At 42.4% G+C, this 25,489-nt stretch overlaps 1 protein-coding gene across 5 annotated transcripts in view; it reads right to left on the bottom strand.

The window, feature by feature from the left end:
• Positions 1-25,489, bottom strand: part of LOC137335005 (protein shisa-like-1) — a 145,608-nt gene that overhangs the window by 10,620 nt on the left and 109,499 nt on the right. For 3 of the 5 annotated variants that reach the window (XM_068000095.1, XM_068000097.1, XM_068000096.1), the window contains one exon: positions 304-479. In XM_068000095.1, coding sequence (XP_067856196.1) covers positions 304-370 — 67 coding nt within the window. In that variant the 5' untranslated portion in view covers positions 371-479. Of the gene's footprint in view, positions 1-303; positions 480-17,404; positions 17,659-25,489 lie in introns of those variants that run through there. The other 2 variants (XM_068000098.1, XM_068000094.1) reach the window with 1 other exon arrangement.

Raw genomic sequence — 25,489 nt, 5'->3', positions numbered from 1 at the left:
CTTGCTATCATCTGAGAGCCTTTTTAAAAAAGAAACTTTCATGAGTATAATATGCTTTAAAACACAACCTTTGAAGTAATAGCAAAATACTGGAATAAAAACAGAAAATGCTGGAAACACTCAGCAGGTCAGGCAGCATCTTTGGAGAGTGAAACAGGTTAACATCTAAAACTGGAATTGTTAACAAATAGTCACATGTCTTTAACTTTTTGTGAATGTGCTCGATAAGTCTCGTTAGACGACTCATTTAATCCTTTTAAAAAGAAATCACCACGTGTTCATGAATTGCATTAAGCTTCCTACCTGCAGTTGTAAGCAACAGAAAAACAACTGTTGCCACGGTGATGGACTGCGGGCAAAAGCTGATCATTTTTCAATTGCTTTCATGTGTCTGTTGCTAGAGAGATAGCTCCTTAACAGAATCTGTCAACATGGCCGACTGTCACTCTTGCTGCTGTTCAGAACATCGCCAAGGTTCACTAAAAGGAGAGAACTTTCATTTTAAGATCCATTGATAATGCCATAATTACACATTTAATCTGAAAACAAAGCGAGTTTAGCTGAAGAAATAAAAACAGGAAATGCTAGAAACATTCAGCAGGCCAGGCAGCATCTGCGGAGAGAAGAGTAGCCTGCTTAAGCCTTTGATTATTTCTTTCAACTCATTAGTGTCAATTTATGATTAGCAACAGGCCTGTAAATGTATCACCAACTACCTGATTGGTTGGTTGAATTGGGATAAACCCCAGCTATTTTAAATCAGTATTAAAACAATTAATTGTTAAGGGATCTATTACTAATCAGTCCCATGGAGAAACAATTGTTTTCAGTGAATATTGCATTGCATATGCAGCAAGAAGGATGCTCCAGTCTGCATTTAGCACCTTGAGAGTGGCTCAGGTCAGGAACTGGGTTTTAGCACTCAGTGCTGCAGTGTCTCAATTGTCTGATCTTGATACAGAAACGTTTTTATGGTACACTGTGTAAACACTTTCACACAAAAACTTGTGTTATTGAAAAGGCTGAGGTAGACTTCACAGCCTGTCATCTTGCCCTTTTTGGGTATGAGGATATAATTGTTGCTCTTATTGCATTGCAATTAAGAGTTTTAGTTTTAAACCCTGCAGCAGTTTTTAAAAATCTGGTGACTGCTAAATTGTTCCTGATGGATAAACCCCATTTCAGTCTACCAAAAAATACATTTAAAAAATGTTCCAATAAACTGGGTCATTCGGCAGCATCGCACCACCAGAGTGGGAAAAGTTTGACGCTAACTGACACCGAGTTTTTTTTATGAATAGCCCTTTGTGGATAAATGGGTTCTGTCAGTCCTTATAGTAACTTAATCACAGAGAGCAAGAGTAGTTACCAACACTCATTATTCCCACTGGTGTTGCTATGCTCTTCTCCATGGAGACCCTTGACAACAGCAGTGACACAGTCAGCCAGTCCAGCAAATGAAGGGAACTATGCTAGCATTCTGGTAGGAACTTAGGCTTAGTTTAAGATTTTAGGATTGGACACACACTCAGTTGTAGAACCAGATGCCTCATCTAATAATTGATCGTGTGATCAATGCCATGCACTGATGGGTTCTTCCTGAAGCTTCATTGTAAGACTAATATACCTACTCACCTTTCTGAGTACTGAGGGTGATGTCTGACACCAAACTCTGTTTACAAAAAAATTATATACTGAATAGTTAGTTTGTATTTGGTAAGGGGGGAGGTGGGGGGGAACGACATATGTAATGTCCTTGTATCCCCAGTTACTGTCAATATTGTATACGTCACACTGCTTTAAGTGCAACTGGGCTCATTGCACCTGCACCACAGTGAGAAAGAAGCAAATTACATTTTTTTTCAAACATAGACTATAATTAGTGTAAATTGTCTACATGGTAAATAGCTGGAAGTTAGGTTTACGCCTTTAGTTCCACCTCTGGAGTTCTGCTGGCATTCATATACTGTTCAAGTTTTTTCTCTTGTGGTTTTGATGTCAATGGAACTATTTGAATTAGAACTGCAAAAGTGCCTACCAGCTTGCTATTAGAACCTGTCACACTTCTGGTAACCAGGCATAATGAAAGGTCATTCATGTGTGAGTATGGGAGCCTTTCATTCAAGTAAGACAATGACTGTAATGTACAGTCACTGGTTTGGTAAGATGGTCAATTTATTTCATATCAATTGAGTTCAAGTTTAGGTGCATTCTGTAGGGTGCCTTAGTATCGATGGAAGTATGAGAGCATGGTAAGTATCAGCAATTTCCGCCAAATGTTGAGTTAGCAATCTCAGTCATAGCATTCTGTTGACAGCAGGCTCCGAGGACAGGCTAGATACTTCCCAATTGGAAGGGATTAGCATCAAAGGGAGGATTCCCACCCACCTAATACCGTTTTTATACTTACACTCCATCCAAGACATTCATTTTCTGTGGTGGTTTCTTCTTTTAAACATCTAAGGCCCAAGGTTGAAAAAAGTTGGAGACAAGTCTAGGTAAATCAAGAACTAATGGCTAAGTTTAGTTTTATAGCAGCCTGAAATTTATAGGAGGAAGGGAAGACTGATGGAGGTAAGGAGTTCCACAGTTTTGAAATCTTGAAAACAAATGAGTTATAGAACAAAAGATTGTGTAATGAGTTCTGATTTCGAAACAGTGAGAATGAAGGGAGGAGGAAGAGCATATAACAGTGTCTTTAATCTAACGAGGAACAAAAGAGCAAAGTTCAAAGGAGCAGTGACAATACTAGTGATAGTAAAAGATAAGAAAGGTTGCAATGGAGAGAGATCATAATCCAGGGGTGAGAAGAGTCACATCAATCAGCAAGCTTTTTCTTGGTTATATACTCATTTTCTAGGACAGTCTCGAGGTTTGAGTACATTCAATGCCTTAGCAACCAAGTTCTCCTCGTTTCCCATTGTGTTTCATCCTGGTTTCCTTGCACTTCGATTCTGACCACCCAAATGTCAGATTGGACAAATCTAAATGAGGGACCCAAAGTCAGAGTTAATCCAAATACTGTCCCTAGTTCAGCACCGTTGATGGGAAATCATTTTTGGCAGATGTTGCATGACAGTAAAGATAAGCATACTGTGAAAATACTAGAGGGCATTGAACCTTGACTGGATTAACAGGAAGTGAGTCTGAACGTTGCCTGGCGCAGATTGACAGATGCACAGTGAATGTGAGATGCAATTCTCAACAACATGGTTACGTGTTAGTCCTGTTTATAGTGTAATTACGTCATTATTAATGTAAGCAACCCCACGGCATTTTCTGCTGAAGTAATCTCTGTGGATCCTGTTGTTTATTTCCATGAAAACATTGACTCCCAGTCACACGATCTAGGTTACAGGTTTCTCCCTTTATATTTTACATACATAAGAACATACATAAGAAATAGGAGCAGGAGTAGGCCAATCGGGCCCCTCGAGTCTGCTCTGCCATTCAACAAGATCATGGCTGATCTTCTCCCTCATCGCCATTTTCCTCTCTATCCCCATATCCCTTGATGCCTTTAATATCTAGAAATCTATCGATCTCTGTTTTGAATGTACTCAATGACTGAGCCTCCACAGCCCTCTAGGGTAGAGAATTCCAAAGATTCACCACCCTCTGAGTGAAGAAATTTCTCCTCATCTCAGAACTAAATGGCCTACCCCTTATTCTGAGTCTATGACCCCTGGTTCTAGACTCTCCAGCCAGGGGAAACATCCTCCCTGCATCTACCCTGTCGAGCCCTGTAAGAATTTTGTACGTTTCAAGAGATCACCTCTCATTCTTCTAAACTCTAGAGAATACAGGCATAGTCTACTCAATCTCTCCTCATATGACAATCCTGCCATCCCAGGAATCAGTCTGGTGAACCTTCATTGCATTCCCTCTATGGCAAGTATACCCTTTCTTAGGTAAGGAGACCAAAATTGTACACAATACTTCATACTCCAGGTGCAGTCTCACCAAGGCCCTATATAATTGCAGTAAGACATCTTTACTCCTGTACTCAATTCCTCATGTAATAAAGGCCAACATACCATTTGCCTTCCTAATTGCTTGCTGCACCTGCATGTTAGCTTTCAGTGACTCATTTACAGGGACACCCAGGTCTCTTTGAACATCAACATTTCCCAATCTCTCACCATTTAAAAAATACCCTGCATTTCTTTTTTTCCTACCAAAGTGGATAACTTACACATTTTTCCACAATATTTTCCATCTGCCATGTTCTTGCCCACTCACTTAGCCTGTCTATATCCCCTTGAAGCCTCTTTGCATCCTCCTCACAACTCACATTCCCACCTAGGTTAGTGTCATCAGCAAATTTGAAAATATTACATTTGGTCCCCTCATCCAAATCATTGATATAGATTGTGAATAGCTGGGGCCCAAGCACCGATCCCTGCATTAGGACTACCCCACTAGTCACAATCTGCCAACCTGAAAAAGACCCGTTTATTCCTACTCTGTTAACCAATTCTCAATCCATGCCAGTATATTACCCCCAATTCCATGTGCTTTAACTTTGTTCACCAACCTCCTGTGTGGGACCTTATCAAAAGCCTTCTGAAAATCCAAATACACCACATCCACTGGTTCCCCCTTATCTAGTCTACAATTACATCCTCAAAGAACTCCAATAGGTTTGTCAAACATGATTTCCTTTCATAAATCCATGTTGACTCTGCCAATTCCTATTATTATTTTCTAAGTGTCCTGTTATCACATCCTTTATAATAGATTCTAACATTTTCCCTACTACTGATGTCAGGTTAACAGATCTGTAGTTCCCTGTTTTCTCTCTCCCTCCTTTCTTAAATAGTGGGGTTACATTTGCTACCCTCCAATCTGCAGGAACCATTGCAGAATCTATAGAATTTTGGAAGATGACACCCAATGCAACCACTATCTCTATAGCCACTTCTTTCAAAACCCTAGGATGTAGATCATCAGATCCTTGGGATTTATTGACTTTCAGTCCCATTAATTTCTCTAGTCCTATTTTTTACTAATACTAATTTCCTTCAGTTCCTCATTCTCGCCAGACCCTTGGTTCTCTAATATTTGTGGGAGGTTTTTTGTGTCCTCTTCCATGAAGACAGACACAAAGTATTTGTTTAATTTCTCTGCCATTTCCTTATTCCCCATTATAAATTCTCCCGTCTCTGTCTTTAAGGGACCCACATTTGCCTTCGCCAGTCTTTTCCTTTTTACATACCTGTAGAAACTTTTACAGTCTGTTTTTATGTTTCTCGCTAGTTTACTTTCATATTCTATTTTCCTTTTCTTTATCAATTGGGTACATATCAAAATGAGGAGGGTAAATGTTGGGAATTGGAACACTTTTCCAATTTTGTCACCCAGTGACAGGTATAGGATAGGATAACTGCAGCGTAAAGCCCTCTCTATTATATTCCAACTGTCTTTAACTCACCTGCAGAAGAGCATGCCCTACAGCACCAGTGTGACATTGCCAATTTAGTGCCACCAGGAATTGGGTTGAGTCTACCAAATTCATTTGACATATGAGCTCCTTACATGCAGAAGAGAGAAGAGACTCATCCTTTTAGCTAGATTCCAATATGGGTCCCAGAGATGAAAAGACAGTGTTGAAGGGCTAGCCTTCTCAGTCTTTTCTTTGTTTTTGAATGGCATTGTCAGTTTTTGAGTTCATTTATGTGATCTTACTGTTGGGAAATGGAAAACTTCATCATTTCACATCCATCATCCATGGGAATTGGCATCAAGTGACCCCAGATCACTTTCTGCACCAACCAGCCTTACGGTTTGTCACAGATTGTTAATTTAGTGAAATTCCCAATAAAAAAGCCTATGTGATGTCACGAAGGGATGGAAAAGAGGAAACCAGGGCTTGATCTTTTTTTTCTGTCTACTACTTTCACCATTTTCAGAACCATCACCTTGGGCCTGGTGTCCTTTAACAACCATCACAATTCAAGTTCAGATTCATCTTCAAAATCTGTCAAGATTTTTTAAAATCAGCATTGTGCTTACTCGGTGAAATAGGTAACACCACCTCATAGAGTGAGTACTGTTATGGTTTTTTTAAAATAGTAGGTTACTTTAAACGGGAAAATTACACAGAGGAGTACTTTAAGTGTAAAGTACTTCCTTCATGTATCTGGGGAGGTGAGGAATTTCCCTTCCTCTCTTGAATATGTTAACTCGTGTTGGGATATGTTTCCATGAATGTCAGTCCTTTTGCACATTACTCCAGTTGCCATTCTTCATGTGTGAGCTTGGCAGAGCCAAAGCTGATCCTGTGTAATCTACTTAGTGCAGACTAATCATATTGACTCTGAATCCTGGAAAAGAGCCATTGTTAGTACCCAGTTAGTACTGACCATTTATATCCTCCAAATCAGTTCTACTGGATATTGTCAGAGAATGTTATAGCCCAGAAACAGCCCATCACTATTGACATTCTGCTCACTATGGTTAGGAACTAGTGCAAATTTAGCCAAAAGTGTAGTGTGTGGACTGTTCATTTCCATAATTATTGACCACTCCCGTGCAGCTTTGGCCTTGTGCAGGAAGACTGCCTAATGGGAGGGGATGGGGGAGAAACCAGGTAATTGCAGTATAAATTAAGTTTAAAGCAGTTGCCATGTTGGAAAAGGCTATGCTGGGATATTGTGTAAATATCTCGGACACCTTGAAAGCCTTTTGAGGCACTGTGCATTTACAAGTTACTATCATATGGCCTCCCATCAAAGTTATTTTCATAGCTGTCTGGCTTTCTCTCTGATAACTCTAACTGCTGCAATTGTTGGTTCATCATCTGGCTCTTTTTCCAATAACCCAAAGCTTTCCAAATCTCTATCCTCTCTTCCACACTGTTCCTTTTTCATATCCATGACCTCTTCCATTAATAAGCCAACCCTATCTGCTGTTTTGCTGATGATTCCACTCTAAATTTAGAAACTTCCTTCAGATCACACACCTTCAGTGCTTGAAATCTCCCATCCTGTTGCAATGCAATGGTTGAATCACTAACATTTAAAAAAAAATTTGTTCATGGGATGTGGGCGTTGCTGGCAGGGCCAGCATTTATTCCCCATCCCTAATTGCCCTTGAGAAGATGGTGGTGAGCTACCTTCTTGAACAACTGAGTGGCATGCTAGGCAATTTCAGAGGACAATTAAGAATCAACCAACATTGCTGTGGGTCTGGAGTCACATATAGGCCAGACCAGGTAAGGATGGTAGGTTTCCTTCCCTAAAGGGTATTAGTGAACCAGATGGGTTTTTATGACAATCTGATAGTTTCATGGCCACCATTACTGATACTAGTTTTTTTTAAATTCCAGATTTTTATTTAATTAATTGAATTTAAATTCCCCAGCTGCTATGGTAGGGTTTGAAGTCAGGACTCTGGAATATTAGTCCAGGCCTCTGGATTACTAGTTCAGTAACATAACCACTATGCTACCGTACCCAATAACATCTTGAGCTCCTTCATGTCCTTCAATAGGGTAGTGAAAAATCTTCCTTTCAATTCTTCAATGACACATAATGGGAATTTCCTCAGAGCTGCTCCAATCCATTGCTGTAACTTTGCTGGAAATGCGACAGAATCCCTGTTTAGGTGTGTAAACAGGGTTTCTGCCTCACTTCAGAAGTGATGGCAACAGAGTGGGGGAAGCTCTGAAGAAATTCCTGATGTCCCTTACAAGTTTAACTGACAAATACCCCTTTTTACCTTTTGGTTCCAGTCCTTCTTCAGTTATTGACATTCTTCGCATCACTATCTCCTCTGATCCCAAATGGAACTCCCACATCTCTAATTGTTACTTCCTAATTTTATCCAGTCTTCTGTTTAATCTTTTCAACCTTGGAGGTGGCCTGCACTATGGGCCTTGGCCTTTCACCTACTTTTATCAATTTTTTAAAAAGTGCAATTATGTTGGATATTGGTGTGTTGGAATACTGCCTTGTGGTTGGATATCAGTACGTGAAACACTGCGGGTAATTTTGACTTTGGATGATAGTGTAAAACAGATCTCTCCCCATTTTCATTTCCATTGACTTCACTAGTTTTACACTAGTTTCACACTGTCGACCAAAGTCAAAATTATCCCCACTATGTTTGGGTATCATTGGTTTGGATAACAGTATGTGAAACACTGCTTATGCTGTGTTTAGATTGCATTACCAGATTGTATAGTATCATCACTTTGCTGGATAGCTCAGCGTTGGATAGTGTCATAGCTGTTGGATATTACTGTGTTGGGTACGTCCATTGTTGGTACTCTCTAACACATGCTGACTTAGGGCACTTTAAACTTTACCACATCTCCTCATCTATCCCAGCATGATAACAATGTCCCTTTCACACTGGAGACAGTAGCTGTGTTTCTGCACTGACCCAAAAAACAAAACAAGATTGCATAATTTTATCTTGTTTAAAGTACACTAAGGATCATACTTTGTTTTTAGCCCAATATTATCACCTTAAGCAGTGGAACTATAGTTAATAACTTCTGTAAATTTTGTGTTGAAGCTGTGAAAAATGTTCTAAATTGATTTCACTTTCAACAACTCAGACTCAGCCATGAAGTACTTATAACATTTTCATTCTAAATACAGAAACTATCAGTTTCTGTCAGCAGTACTTAAAATGGCATCCTCTTTAAAAAAAATACTTGAGAGACCTGCTGATCTGTTTAAATAAAACATCTGTTTCATGTCTGTATACATGGAGCTTTGTCCTGATCACAGTATAAAGTAATTATGTTTGGACACACAGGGGATGATTTTAAACCCCAAGAACGTATGGGTTGGGGGCAGGTGGGAGGTGAAAATAGTTGTTTTTTGGGTCGTGACCGCAACCTGGCTTTATTTCCGGGTTTAACGTTGGCGTGTAAAAGTACAGGCTTCCCACTGGGAATGCAAAGTCCGAAAATTTTGCAGTTGCGACCCAAAAAAACAACTATTTTCAGCTCCCACCCACCCCCAACCCACCCGTTCTTGGGGTTTAAAATCATCCGCACAGTGACTGACTGACACAGAAAAGAAACCATCCACCTGTTGGATTTCTTTGTGTTATAGAATTAGCTTATTAATCAATATTTGAACAAAGTTATACTCTAACAAGGCCATGGTAAATTCAAAAACCATTTGTGGCGTTGGGTCTGACCAGGAAACCTGGTGCCCCTCAGTCCTGCTCCCTCTCCATGTTTTATGCCAAAGTCAGCCTCTTTGTCATACAGCTAGTCAAATCATTAGTTTGTCCTGTGGAATTTCAAATGAAATAATACATTCTCTATATAATTAATTTTGCTGTACCACAAACTCTGATGTAATACAGATGTCTTCCTAACTAATAAAGACTCCATATAAAAGAACTGCTGCAATGCTCAGTCGGTAATTCTCCCGGTGGAACTGAGTTATACGGACCAGCAAGATTCCTGGTTCCATCTCCAGTTTGTACTAAGTTAGCTGTCCTGTCCCTGTCCCCAGGCAATGATAGGGTTGCTACAATTATTCTTCTGGACTGGGGAAGAAATAAATCAGGTGGAGTTTCTGCGACTTATCATTATGCAGTGATTCCATCTGGAAATTGCACGTTTGAGGACATTAGGTGAGGATAGGACTGATCATAGCCACGGTAGCTTCTACCAGTACGCACTGTTTAGACTCGCACATGAAGAATGACTACTTGAACGAGGTACTGGAGGACTGCTGGTGCCCATGAACCTCCCATTTGAGTTAGAGGCTTTAGGAAAATTAGGGACAAAAAGCACATGTAAAGCCTTCCTCATTATAATATGCTCTCGTACATTGGGACCTCGAACATAACACACAAGTTTTAAGGCTTCCATGTTAATGAAGCAATAAGTAAAGCATCCTTTTAATAGGACCCTACTCAATCACACTCATGTATAACACTTATCTGAACCCCTCAATGTGTCACTGCCTTGTAATATACTGTAACCTGCTGCTATTAGTGCTGTGAAATGGTACTATCACCATGAAACCCAAATAATTTCAAATATACAAAGATCTCAATGAAACATGATCATAATTTCTCTGTGTTTGTTGAATCAGTAAAATGGATGTGTTTTTTCATTTTAGTCAACCTCGGCCTCAGAATTTCTTTGCTCTAATTTTCTCCACTTATCTGTCTCCAGGTCAGAAACTCATGTTGACGTTTGGTTCCACAAGCAGTGACAGCCCCCTGGTACCTCACTGCAGCGTTAATTGTTTTTGCAAGCACAGATAGAATAAGTGTCTAGATATATCAACCGTGGAGACCTTCATAGTTGGGCCCAATCCTCTCCTTGCCTTGATGGCATATAATTCTATTACAGTACTCCTCATTAATGATGTCACTGAAATGGAATAATAACACATCAGGAGGAGTATTAGATATTCCATGTTGCTAGACTATCTTGAACTATCAGTTTAAAACCCATTGGGGCTGCATAACATGAGTTCTGGGTCCTATGACTCCAAAGCCATAGGCAGCCTTGTTCTCAGCCTCTGCAGGGAAGATGGCACATTCTCACCCATTTCCCATTCCTCCAACTCCCTTGTGCTCTGAGAATTACCTGGTGCCACTATCTAATTCCCTCCCCCTTGGGTGAGAGTATTTGAGCTGGTGCATGGGAGTGAAGAAGCAAATGATGCAAGGGGTTGAGGCTGAGGAACACAGGATAGCAGGTCTCTGCAGGAACTCTTGGGTGAGCATATACTCCAGGCAGGGCTTTCTTCTGTTTCGCCCAATTCTGGGCAGATCAAAGGTGGGTTGGGGGGCTGAAATTGGCTGGGGTGCCATTCTGCCAACTGGTCTCTGCCATTTGCTGGATATTCTGCTGAAATTGCTGCAGGTGTTGAATACGTCTGCCAAGTATGGGTTTGCATATTCAAATTACATGTTAATGGTGGTGTGACATTAAACGTTACAATTCCCGTGCATGCTTTGGCTGCCGTTCAAAATCCGGGATTCTCCCACCTCCCATTCTTCCTTTTCAGCTACTCTGTCTTGTTCTCTCGCCTACTCTGCTTCTCATCCAACCATGCCTCCTTTCTCCTCCCTCTTCTCCAGCTTTGTGCCTCACTCAATTGCTCCTCCCACTTATCATTATTCCCCAACCTATCCTCCCAAATCCATCCCAGGCTTAAGTCCCTCCTGAATGAGCCCTCAATTTCCCTCTGTGCCTCCTTTGGTATCCTCTGCCAGACCTAATAAGGCACCTGGCTCTGGTTATCTCAGAGCAACAACCCCAACTTCTTCGGCTCATGTGGAGGATAAACACCAACATGGACTGGTCGGGCTGAACGGCCTGTTTCTGTGTTGTATTTTCTATGTAATTTACTCAATCTTGTTGCAGGAGAAAATGATGCACAATCCCTGTGAGAGGCAGGCCACCGAAGGTGACTTTCCCAACCTGAAACACTTCACTGTCCACAAGGAGAAGGCCATAGAACTCATGGGGTGGGCACTCTGCACCTGCTGTTAGAGATGGTGAGGTCGGGAGCATATTTCTCGTGTCAGATTAGTGATTGAATACCAACACATTCACCATGGCATCTCTGTGAAGCACCACAGCCAGAGGCTTCCACTCCCTTCTCTGTCTCCTTAATCCCAAGGAGGTAATGTTCATCCAGAAAATAAGCGTAAATGGGTCGCGCCCCATTTTGCTGCCAAATAAAACTTACTTACCCTGAAATTATGCCGAAAACGACAATTAAATTAAAAATCTTCATCTCTTAGCTCATATGGTCACTGACTCTGGGGACAATTTTCTTTCCAAGTTGTTTTAGAGGACATGTGCACTCCATCCCCAAAGCAATGCACCAGATTCTCCATTCAACAGTGACTCAACACAAGCAATGTCACAAGAGACCTGCTAGTATGTAATAATGCATCTCATAAAGTACTGCACCATAGTGAGAACACTACCTCTTTAATTTTCATGATGTGGAGATGCCGGTGATGGACTGGGGTGGACAAATGTAAGGAATCTTACAACACCAGGTTATAGTCCAACAAATTTATTTTAAAATCACAAGCTTTTGGAGATTATCTCCTTTGTCAGATGAATGAATGAATTAATTAATTTTCCAACATGATGTAGTAAGCTATCTTCTTAAAGGGTAAGATATGTCTGGGGGGAATATTTACAGCTTGGAGCACTTCGATTCAAAGTATTTCCACAATGTCTGTGTGGAAAAAATATTTTATTTTTCAAAATTTAAATTTCTTGTCCAACAGAAACCCACCATTTCAGGTTTGCTTTATTCCAGAGATGTTCTGTGGTGGTAACATAACGTGATGTGGAGGAGTTGTTAGCATCTTGGAACAACTTGGCTGCAACTCCAGATGACCCTGGGGGACTATCCGGAGCCAGCTGATGCCATAAAAATGCACTGCCGAAATTTATACACAACAGGAGTAAATAGGAACATTGGGCAACGACTTAATGCAGAGAAAAGGATTCATATGGGGTGGGCGTGAATGGGATCAGTGGAGTGGAAATTAAAGCAGAGACAGGGATTTATATTGGATGGAAGTGAATGGGATCAGTGAGGAGGAGCTTTAATCAGAAAGCAGGATTTAGACAGGGTGGAAGTGAATGGGAATAACTGAGAGAGGATGTATGAGGTCAGGTTCTATTGTACAAATGATAATGGGAATAGCAGAGAGCAGTTTCCTGGATCAGGATCTGCCTGGGTCTGGTATTTGGTTGAGTGGCCTGATTTAATTAATATCTATTATGCACAACTGGATTAACACGGTGACGAACAATCATCTGTCCCAGAAACCCAATTATAATTAATGAGGTTTCCATGGCAGCCAAGGTTAGGGGGTAAACAACTAAAGCAAATGTTAATTTTCTGTGTGGTAAACAAGCCATATTATTCTAAATCTCATTTCTGCATCTGTCTTCTGACAGGAAAAATATGTTTGTGCTGCAGCAGGGCTGAGATCTAGCTGTGCTGGCTGACCCGCTGAAGGTCAGAAGCATTTCATTTAAATACTGTTAGAGTGCACATACTGTGAATATAGTTAGATTATTAAAGAAAGCAGCAAATGGTAATAACCCACAGTCTAATCCCTCACTGCAAACGAATAGAACATCTGAGAGTTAATCTGTGTTTGAAATATTCCATTTAAAGAAATGTCGCCTTTAAGGGTAAAGGGATGCTGTGTAACCAGTGACCGCATAATGCAGAGTAGTACATTACGGCATTTTGTGACACTCCCTCCTTCCTGCAGAGAGTATATTAGGGGGTTATCATGCTGCCCCTCTTTCCCACAGAGAGTGAACTTCTCCAATTGCCCTGTATCTTTGTACTGTTACCGGACTCATGATAAATTGTCGTGTTCAGGAAGCTTGCCTAGAATCTGTATTCCTGGCGCCAGACTGAGATCCCGTTCAAGATGTTTTCAAGACATTGTATTCTTTGCTTCTTCGGCTGGCACTAGGTGCAATCTTATTTAGAAATAAAAGCTTCCAAATATTATCTTGCTTGCTACACATTTCATAGCACTGCTCGTCAATTTGAAATCCATTAAAGCTTTAGGCCTGTCCGATAGAGTATCTGTAATACAATTTGCCCAACAATTTTATAGATTGATGTTGAATGACTTTGTTCTTCCCTTCCCAAATTCTCTTATTTCCAGTTATTTGCATTATAATTTTTGTTTGCTCCACTTCGCACAGTAGATTTGTACTACTTGCTAAAGATGAAAGGGTTTTATTTATTTGTTCATGCTTCCTCCTCTGTTCCCAAACATCTTTCTACTTTTATCTCAGTTATTTATGCACTTTTAAAATGATTTTTTTCCTCCCAATTACACCCGGCGATGTTTTTCGCATTGTTGAGACACCAGTGACTAGCAGATCACTCCGAGCCTGACAGGCTGGCCGACTGACCCAAGCCGCAATGTCTGAAGTCAACATAAAATGCTATATAAGTATGTAACAATAGGTAATTTAATAAATACATGGTTATTTGAACCAGTATAGATGGTACATCAAAGATCACTGCACTTCAAAAATAATTCATTGTCTGAAGCAGGTTGAGATGTTTCAACGCATTTATATAGCACCTTATTAGATCAGAGAATGTTAGAGAAAGAGGTTATTTGTTTTTTCTCCCCTGGCTGCTCTCCAGTACCTTGCCCGAGTGGCTCGTCTTAACATGTGAGTGTCAGCAGCCTACTCAACCATAAAGACCTCACAGCTGGGCCTGATCCTGTTCTCAACCGGCATCCAAAGGCACTTTCCAGCAGGGGTTACTGGATAAAAGTCAGGAGTGGTAGGTACAGCACAGGAGGAGGCCATTCGGCCCATTGTGTCTGTGCCGGCTCTTTGAAAGAGCTATTGAATTAGTCCCATTCATCTGCTCTTTCCCCATAGCCCTGTAAATTTTTTCCCTTCAAATATTTAATAATTTTCCACTTTCCAACCTATACATCCTAGGGCCAGTTGCAACACTGCTACTGCCATCTCAGCTGAGGTCAGCTACCTGAGCACAGACCAGGCATTGACCCTGGGAACTTCCTGGTCTCTATTGCTCAGTGTACTATGCTGATCAATTCATTTAACCATTAAGACACTGGGGATGAGAGAGGGCTTTTGGTAAAGTTTTCTATTAACGAGGGAGTTTAAAATGAACACTAAATCTGTGTGCCATTTTATCTGACTTTGGTCTGTACACTGAATCACAATTTCCCTGGTTGCTGCAGCAGAGAAATCATTTATAATTATAATTATATTGAAATGACAGAGCAGCTCAATTTTGATTGATTGTTGAGTTCAATTGTCACTTAACAAAAGATAAGTGATGAATCCTCTACTGATATCAGGTTTGAAAGCAGCAGATAATATTTGTGTCTGTGTCTGGATTTTGCTCTCAATGGAAATGTGAGTTTAATTTGATTCTTTAAAAATTGATAAATATAAATTAGTTTTATTCCATCCTTTGGTCATTCTCTTTTTATTAAACTGATTCTTCTGAAATCGCAGAGAAAGTAGGATTGTGAGCATTCAAGGTGCAGCCTGACTGCTGACTGTCAGCTCGTTCCCTGTACAGTTGTGAGCTGGTGTATTAGAAACAGTGCATGGTATTGGTGGAGCAGAATCTTATGGAATAAGCACAAATCTTTTTCTTCTGCCCACACTAAGTTTATTGCAGGAATCCACTTTATTTTACTTTCAGAATTCCTCAAATGACAATTTTCAAGGTTTATTTAAAGGTATTTGATAACTTATTGAAAATATCCCCTCATTCCTTATGAGAGTTAAATTTAAATTCTTGCAAGAGCTGAAATAGCAGAATCCCTGAATTTTTTTTCTCCCTCCATACTCTCTGAATTTGCAGTAGTGACAACACAATAGTGAGCCTCCAGTACCTGTTAGGGTGGGGTCAATTTTCGTATATCACATACATCAGGCGGCTGGTGACGTCTGCTCCGCCCACCCGATGATGTCAATGGGAGGCCCAATCCATTTTCCTCTTTCTAATATTCAGGGCCAGCGGTAATCGCACTCCCTATAGGCAGCTTGCTGATTGGGAGGACAAGAAATCCAGTGGGGTTGCCGGTATTTAAAAGCGGCTTCCAACTCTTAAGGGGAGGTGCACTTTTCATATGGTGGATGCTAGAACTTGCCTTTCCCATTCTGCTGACCAGATAACTACAGCTAGGACCCCCAGGCTTTCGAATGATGACATGGAGCTGCACATAGAGCAAGTGAGCAGGAGGAAAGAGGTCGTCTTCCACAGTAATGGCACTGGGTGCCCAGGCAAATTTCTCAGCAGCAATTGAAAGCGATGGCAGAACATGTAAATGCCACAAGCATCGTTCCCTGGACCTGGCAGCAACGCATGAGAAAAATTAATGACCTCACCAGAGCTCTTAAGGTAACAACCCCCGAAGGATTCCCCTTCACTTCTCCCTTACTCTCCGCACAGCTCTGCACCACCCTACTTTAGCTGTAGCACTACCAAACCTTCCGTTCCCGTGCTTCCCCTGCCTGTTCTGCCACCACAACAGGACACTACCACTTTGCACTTGCACACTCACGACCTGCAGATGCCCTCAAAACTGCTTCTCTCTCTTTTCCACACCTGCTGATTTCTCTCATCAAGTACACTATGCTAAGCTGCCTCACACATCTTCACAACCCTTGAACAGGACGCACACAAACCCACTTCCACTCTTCTTGCAGGAAAATCTTGCACACACAGGAGAGTCCTGCCTTGATACAAGCGCCCACACTGATGGAGGAGGCTGCCATTGACATCACTGGCTCAGAGAGGGTATCTTCCCTTCCTTCTCTCTTTATACTGAACTCTTACTCACACACTCAGCATGGCAACCTGGTGCATAGTGTCGCTAATCATCTGCCAGTGCTTACCCCTGCTACTACACGCTAACCCTTATCCTTCTACCCTCTTTCTAGGTCTATTAGAAGTCTCAGTCCATCATGCTCAGGCAGATAACCCCCCCCCCGACCCCCGACCCTTTAAAACATGAGCAAAGAAATTGGCACACCGTGTAATAGATAGTGAGTTAGAGGGGTCTGCATTGGTTGATTCACAAGCACAAGTAAGCAGCAGCAGCTACAAGTTGAAAGGACAGTCCAGGAAAGGCCTGAGGGCTCGCTTGGGTCCTAGCTCCATTGAAGAGGACAGATATTCAGACCTCAGGGGCACATCTTTTAAAAGAAGGATGATTTCAGTGTGCCACCAATTACCCAATGCATTGGTCTGCCTGCCAGGGAGCTTCCTTAGTATGTTGGGGAAGTGTGGAGCAGCCAACTACCAACTTGTTTGAGGTTCTGGTAGACGGCGACTAAACTCTGCAGTCATCCATGAAGGGTGTGGTCACCTCAATGGATACTCATATTGGTGGCATGCAGGCTCTGGGCTCCACTATCTCTTCCACCCTGGACAGGCTTAGACCAAATGTAGGGCTTCAATTGGATCATGAAATTCTCTGACATATAATAAGGAAAAAAAGTTTGTAAACTTATAAAGTTTTTAAAATAAAGATGACAAGAAATATTAAGTCTGTAAGGTTTTCACAGTGAAGGTGGACAGGAGGCTTTGTGCTGATAAATGTATGGTTCATATTTTTAAGAAGTACTTCTGACATTTTTCTGCATATTGTCATTCACTGCTGCCTTCCTTCAATTTGCTCTCACCTTTTTAATGAAAAGTAACCACCCTGAATATTTTCTTTTTAAAATCTCACATTTACAAAACAAAAAATGGCAATGTTGAGCTCCCTGGTGTGGCACCTTTACACCTGATTTAATTTCCACCCAGATCATTTGTCTTCAAGCCTTATGAACCTATCCGATTTCAATAGTGTGAGATTTTATTCATTGCTTCAGGCATCTGACCAAAATTCCCAACTTACTCACCTCCACGATCCATGGGGTCTCCTATGGCAGGAATCGAGAGGCGTGCTACAACATCCCTGGGGAAATAAAGCCAAGGTGGCCCACAAGTAAACATCATTGTCAGGTTCCGAACATCCATGGTAAACTTTTACATTTTGAACTCTGCTTCAATCCAAGAAGCTCAACTGCTTTGAGTAGACGTGTTATCCTGTGCTGGTGAAGCAGCTGAAGGCAGCCCTCACTCTAGTGTGTTTCCTGTCTTCTGCTTGTTTGTGGTCTGGTTGCACTCCAGCAGATTGAGCCAGGAGCCAAACTCGGCAGCACTAATAAGCTACGTGTTATTCCACAGCCACTGACAGCACAGAAAGCCCCGAATAATTACCATGGCTTTGAGTTCTTAGCTGTACCAAACGCAGGGATATTTTTGAATATCTTTTGGGGAGAGGAAGCAAAGGAGAAGGGATGTTATTTACAGATAAATTTAGAAAGTAATGTGTATAAGAACTAACCCGAGGCAGCAGAAATAAACATCTGTGTCTTCACACAGTACGATACATCTTTACGCCTGAAGAAAATATTTTAAAAGTTTCTTTTCTCTCACTGTGTGGCTGATGGCTTGCTTATTATCAGTCACTGTCATAACATATTGGGGGAATTTTAACTCCCCCTGCCAGCCGGAAACGGGACAGAGGGATTAGTTAAAATGTAGCGGGAGATTATCACTGACCCCCCCTCCCCGATCCTTCCATCTACAATTTTAAATTACAGGTGCCAAGAACACCTGCCTGAAGCTGGTGGGGCCCTTGTTTAAATGTTCAGATCAGGGTCTGATGATGTCACCGGGGCCCGAATGCAATCTTAACCCCAGGCCTGCATGGGTATGACCTGGTGGGTTTGCTGCTAGGTCACACCGGTCAGGAAGTGGTTCCAGGGCCAGAAAAGGCTCAGTAAGGTAAATTATTTTAAATTTTTTGTAGTTTCCTTGTGGGTCAGGAGAAGTAGGAGTGCCCCTCCGGGCCCCACAATGTAACCTTGGGCCTCTTCTGTCCTGGGCTTCCCATCCCCTCCCCAACCCCTCCTGACTCCCTACCTTGGTGCATGTTCATCCTGCTGCTCAATTTTAACAGCTGCTTTCCCCCGGTCTTCTTGGTTGTTTTGGTCGTGAACCGGCCTTGGTCACGTTAATGAGACCTGGCCATTAAAATTGGCTGAGCCTTCCCACTGCCATTGGATGGGCCGGCCATTCACTAGACTATTTTCCTGTCCTGGAGTTAAAATCGACCCCATTATATCAGTCTTGCACCTAAAATACCTTCTGGGACAGGGTTGTGCGTCATACTTGCATGGTTTAAAGAGGCCAAGATAAGAATATAATTTTAATTGCTGAAACTGATTTGATTGAGCTTTTGAGTCAATGGATCTCATCCTCAGACCCTTTAACTGCTCACAACCAGCTGACATTGTTGAAGAGAGGACACTGCTGTCAACTCAAAATCCCTCTCGAAAATAGTTGCTTCGAAGGAGAAATTCAGGACAGACATTACAAGATAGACAATATTTTTGATGAGAAAAACACAATGAAATCTCATTCTTTGCCTTTCATACACTAGAGATTGCATTTAAATATTGTGACACAAAGCACATGCAAATTGTCAGTTCACATCTCATACTATCTTAATTTATTTAAACCATTTGTTTTCCACTTTCAGTAGCCATGCCAGGGTTGAATATTCCAAGAGGGAAACAGAGTTAAGGTTTCTGGTCGACCTGAAACGTTAAATCTATTTCTCTCTCTGCAGATGCTGTCTCACCTGCTGAGTGTTTCCAGCATTTTCTGTTATTATTTTAAATATTCCAAGGTTTGGTTCAACATAAATTAAATGCAGGGTAAATCCCCTCCACCCTTCCTCAACAATATGAAGAACAGCACCCTATGCTATAACAGTAATACATTTCTTTTCCTACACCAGCCACCATTATGGTAAAGTTCTTATTGCTTATAGAGAAGTTGGTGTTAACGTGATTTGCCTGCTATAAGCGTTGCCAGTAAGACCATAATAGGTTGTAGCAATGAAACAGCACGAAACACATCCACACCTTTGATGAGTGTAGCTTGTAATTTCAATTCCTGGTTTCTTTGAAAGCCGATAGTGCAATTGTCATTACTCATTTGTTGTGGTTTATGTGGTACAGTCTGCTGCAAAACGTGAACTAAATGTCCATTTTGAACTGGAACGTTCACCACTATTGCTTTCCAAAATGAGCAGAGATAATATGTTATGACATATATTTCTGATTAAGAGACTACTACTAATTTACTGCCAGTTTATGCTTAAATGCAGGCAACTTAGTTTTCTTGATCCATGACCACTAAAAACTAGGTTGAGACAGTCAATACCAATTTCATTTAGGACTCTCGCAATCAACAGAGATTGGATTTGGGTTGCAGTTGAATACAGATCCCTGAGGTGACAAAGTAGAGTGTCAATGCATAATGCATTAGCGTTAACCAACAGTTCTTGTGTGCATACTACTAGTCTCTTCTTTAACACTATGAATTCTGGCAAACAATGAGAAACAAGAATTGAAATACATGGATTCTCTCTCACTGGTTTAACTGTGATGTGGAAATGCCGGTGATGGACTGGGGTTGACAAATGTAAGGAATCTTACAACACCAGGTTATAGTCCAACTGTTTTATTTGAAAATCACAAGCTTTCGGAGGCTTTCTCCTTCGTCAGGTGAGCGAGTGACACTCGCTCACCTCACTCGCTCAATATGTATAAATGCGTAGGCTTCAAGGAGATCTTGAAACATTTGCCTGAGGAAGGAGAAAATCTCCGAAAGCTTGTGAATTTAAAATAAAATTGCTGGACTATAACTTGGTGTTGTAAAATTGTTTACAATTGTCAACCCCAGTCCATCACCGGCATCTCCACATCATAAATCCTGGAATCCATGGTCAACAAAGAAAGAGGTTTCAATAAGATACTAGAGGTGTTAAGAAATGCACCTTCTACTTTGAAGTCCTACTTGAGATCAGTAGTCTCAAGAGGTGATATGAGGCTGTCCAGGGGTTTATAAAATGACACATGCAATATTATACATTTGTCATCAGAGCTGTGGAGTTCAAATAGGGCTGTTGTGAACATTTTTTGAGAATAAAAATCTGTAGGGGAATTGGAGAGTTGGGTTGTGCCCAGAGGACTTAATGAGTATGAAATGTTCATTGATGATATATGGCTGGTACTGGACTCATTAGTGAAGACACTTTGAGATGGGAACAGCAAGAAGAGGTGCAAAAAGAGCATGTTGGGAAAGTGATAATTGGGGGAAGGTTGATTGAGGTCGCAGTGATCAGGTCACAGTAAGGAGGCTGTAACAAAGTTATGAAGAATAGTGGAGCAATGCAGGAAATTGTGACTAATAAGTTGCAAGTACTGGATAATACTAAGGGTGTTGCTCAGGAAGAGGAAGGAGAATTGGTGTACATTATAACTGGTGTACAGTTCTTATTATTGTAAAAGATAAAGTTAACAGTTGCTGTTGTTTAGCATGGGCTAATAATGCAGCTATTGAGAAAAGGTTAGATAAGCTAATGTGGAGAGTAGCTGGGAGTGGTAGTCATTGTGAGAAATAATGATATAGGAAAGTAGTATTTAGAAATGCTCAAAAGTAGATTGAGCCATGGTACCTGGAAATTGGAAAAATATTGGCTTATGGGCTTGTGTTGGTTTTAGTTTTATTCCTGGTCTTTGGTAGAGGTAGAAGGTTCACAAGGACAATTACGGAAGCACATGAGTGACTGGCCAGTTGGTGCTAATCAAATTATATTGAATTTACAGATAAAGTGGACAGTTCTTGGTGTAAATCAAGTAGGCACAATATAATTAAATTTCAAATTGTCTGGTAATCAGGAAAAGCAAGGACCAGGAGAAATATTTATAATCTAAGAAAAATAAATTGGCATCCACACGTCCAAAACATGGCATTGTCATGAGGTGGGGTGGACTCTGTATGTTGGAATACCCACACCCTGGACCTTCAGTGGGACCCAATGAATGGTCGATAGTAGAATCCCCAGTCAGAACAGGTGTACTTCGGTGAGCGGGGCGTGACTGAGCCCCACCTGGGGGTCCAGACCAGGAACATGGCCTGGACCACTGAAGAGAAGCGAATTTAAAACAAAAATATTTTTCAATGTGGTTCCTTTGGGTGCACCATAAAGTTGTTTCGGGGGAAGGAGGAATGATCCAGCATCCCTCCTGGAAGGAGAGCCCTCTGCTGGACTTTCTGCATTTCCCATAGGTGCTTAGCTGCGCCCCTAGCGGCATGTGGGCTCCCATAAATGGCAGGTTAATTAGGGAATCTACTCCTACTCCTGTAAGTCCACTGGGCTCAGCAGTGAAGGGCCAGTGGGCGCAATCCTGGTGTAATTGTCGACATCACTGATCCAAGGATTTTCGGAACCGGCATCAATTTTAAGGGCAAGCTGGGGGAACATCTGCACATCCATAATTTAATAAGAAACTGCATGGATTTAGAAGGGGAAGATCCTGATTGATAACCCACTTTGATTTCTTTGAGTATATAATTGATAAAGTAGATAGTGGATATAATTTATTTAGAATTTTAGGAAGCTTTTGGAAAAGTTCCCCATGAAAGACTTCTAGTTAAACTAAATGCCACAGGAATCCAGGATAAACATGGGACTGGATAAAAAAAATGAATTTAAAAAAAGGAAACATAAAGTGGTCATGAGAGATTGAAGGGCCGATTCAGGTCATCCATTCCAGCAGCGAAGGGGCAGCCATCAATATGAGGCCTCAGCCTCATTTATACAGAAGCAGGGTGCCAAACAATGGTCTCGATACAGATTGCCTGATTAAGGCTAGCCAATAATGGGCCAGCCCAGCAGGCAGCATGGTAAAAGCTGGAGGGGGGGGGTTGTGATTGTGTGTGGGAGGGGGGGTTGATTGAGGGTGGGGGAGGGGCATGATGAGGAGGCATGATTGTGGGTGGGGGGAGGTTGATTGTGGATGGGGATGGGCAAGATAGGGAGGCGTGATTGTGGGTGGGGGGAGGTTGATTGTGGATGGGGGAGGGGCATGATGGGGAGGCGTGATTGTGGGTGGGGGTGGGCGTGATGGGGTGGTTGTGATTGCGGGTGGGTCCTGATTGTGGGGAGAGGAGAAGGTGGGTCATGATTGTGGGGGGCAGGGGGTGGGTTGTGATTATGTAGGGAGGAGGGGGTGGATCTTGATTGTGGAGGGGGGAGGGGGAGGGTCATGATTGTGGTGGGGGAGGGTTGTGATTTTGGGAGGGGAAGGTCCTGGGGCAGCAACGGTCCAAATTTCAAACTTACCTTTGCTGGGCCTCTTTGGATCTAACAGCTGTGGATCTAATTGGAGGGCGGATAGTGCACACTCCAATCTGTTCTCTCCTAAAAAGATAATCAGAGTCCTACATACGTCATAGGACCCCAAATTGTATATTTAAAGAGCCATACCGCTTGTTTCAGTAGGTCCCTTTCAAAATGGCGGCAGGCCGACTGTCAGGGTTAGCCAGGCGATAAGGCTATCAATCCCATTTTTAGGTCCTTCCTGCCCCATTAACGCTGATTTTCCCAAGTGAAAATTGGCCCCTTATTGTCAGACTTGGGTCAAGTGTTAAGTGGAGCTCCACAAGAGTTGATGTTTGGATCCCCATTGTTTCTAATCTATAGAAATGATCTGAAACACCTCGTGAGCTGGTGCTACGATACCAGGGAAACCAATGAAGATAGAGGATACAGTAAAAGATTTCCAAAAGGATTTACTTCTGTTGTTTCAGCGCACAATGAATGCAATTGAAATAGTTCAGGGAAACTTGGGAACCAGGGAATAATAGTAGAAAGACCACTTTCAATGCTTAGATCTTAGACAATGTAGCAAAGCAATTAAAAAAGGTGTGGAGATGCCGGTGATGGACTGGGGTTGACAATTGTAAACAATTTTACAACACCAAGTTATAGTCCAGCAATTTTATTTTAAATTCACAAGCTTTCGGAGATTTCCTCCTTCCTCAGGCAAATGTTTCAAGATCTCCTTGAAGCCTACGCATTTATACATATAGAACAATACATGGTGTTTACAGACTGCCCCTGCAACTGCCCGTTGCCAAGGCAATCACCGTGTTCAGACAGAGAGGTGTCACCTGCAGAACCTCCGAATACACATTCAACAAAAAAACAAACAGGGAAAAAAAACAGAGAAAAAAAACAGAGAGAGGCAGAAACATCCGGAAGGCAGAGAGAGCCAGCAAATGACCCATTATATTAAAAACAGATAACATTTGTTCGCTGGTGGGGTAACGTGTAGCGTGACATGAACCCAAGATCCCGGTTGAGGCCGTCCTCATGGGTGCGGAACTTGGCTATCAATTTCTGCTCGACGATTTTGCGTTGTCGTGTGTCTCGAAGGCCGCCTTGGAGTACGCTTACCCGAAGGTCGGTGGATGAATGTCCATGACTGCTGAAGTGTTCCCCGACTGGGAGGGAACCCTCCTGTTTGGCGATTGTTGCGCGGTGTCCGTTCATCCGTTGTCGCAGCGTCTGCATGGTCTCGCCAATGTACCATGCTCTGGGGCATCCTTTCCTGCAACGTATGAGGTAGACAACGTTGGCCGAGTCACAGGAGTATGAACCATGCACCTGGTGGGTGGTGTCCTCTCGTGTGATGGTGGTATCTGTGTCGATGATCTGGCATGTCTTGCAGAGGTTACCGTGGCAGGGTTGTGTGGCGTCGTGGACACTGTTCTCTTGAAAGCTAGGTAGTTTGCTGCGAACGATGGTCTGTTTGAGGTTGGGTGGCTGTTTAAAGGCGAGTAGTGGAGGTGTGGGGATGGCCATAGCGAGGTGTTTGTCCTCATTGATGACATGTTGAAGGCTGCGGAGAACATGGCGTAGTTTCTCCGCTCCGGGGAAGTACTGGACGACAAAGGGTACTCTGTTGGTTGCGTCCCGTGTTAGTCTCCTGAGGAGGTCTATGCGATTTTTTGCTGTGGCCCGTCGGAACTGTCGATCGATGAGTTGAGCGTCATATCCCGTTCTTACTAGGGCGTCTTTCAGCGTCTGTAGGTGTCCATCGCGTTCCTCCTCGTCTGAGCAGACCCTGTGTATTCGCAGGGCCTGTCCATAGGGGATGGCCTCTTTGACGTGGTTAGGGTGGAAGCTGGAAAAGTGGAGCATCGTGAGGTTGTCCGTGGGCTTGCGGTAGAGTGAGGTGCTGAGGTGCCCGTCTTTGATGGAGATTCGTGTGTCCAAGAAAGAAACTGATTCTGAGGAGTAGTCCATGGTGAGCTTGATGGTGGGATGGAACTTGTTGATGTTATCGTGTAGTCTCTTTAGTGATTCCTTGCCGTGGGTCCATAGAAAGAAAATGTCGTCGATGTATCTGGTGTATAGTGTTGGTTGGAGGTCTTGTGCAGTGAAGAAGTCCTGCTCGAACTTGTGCATGAAAATGTTGGCGTATTGGGGTGCGAATTTGGTCCCCATGGCTGTTCCGTGTGTTTGGGTAAAGAACTGGTTATCGAAGGTGAAGACATTGTGATCCAGGATGAAGCGAATGAGTTGTAGGATGGCTTCCGGAGATTGGCTGTTGTTGGTGTTGAGTATTGATGCTGTCGCAGCGATGCCGTCATCGTGGGGGATACTGGTGTATAGTGCCGAGACGTCCATCGTGGTGAGAAGTGTTCCTGGTTCAACTGGTCCGTGGGTACTGAGTTTTTGTAGGAAGTCTGTAGTGTCGCGACAGAAGCTGGGGGTTCCCTGTACGATGGGTTTCAGGATGCCCTCGATGTATCCAGAGAGGTTCTCACACAGGGTTCCGTTGCCTGATACGATGGGACGTCCGGGTGTGTTGGCTTTGTGTATCTTTGGGAGGCAGTAGAAGTCTCCCACGCGGGGATTACGTGGGATGACCGGGATCTTGGGTTCATGTCACGCTACACGTTACCCCACCAGCGAACAAATGTTATCTGTTTTTAATATAATGGGTCATTTGCTGGCTCTCTCTGCCTTCCGGATGTTTCTGCCTCTCTCTGTTTTTTTTCTCTGTTTTTTTTCC

This window comes from Heptranchias perlo, chromosome 18 (genome assembly GCF_035084215.1).
Source record: "Heptranchias perlo isolate sHepPer1 chromosome 18, sHepPer1.hap1, whole genome shotgun sequence".
In the NCBI taxonomy this organism is placed as follows: domain Eukaryota; kingdom Metazoa; phylum Chordata; class Chondrichthyes; order Hexanchiformes; family Hexanchidae; genus Heptranchias; species Heptranchias perlo.
Note: the sequence above shows the minus strand (reverse complement) of the source record. Positions and strands in the feature narration are given on the sequence as shown.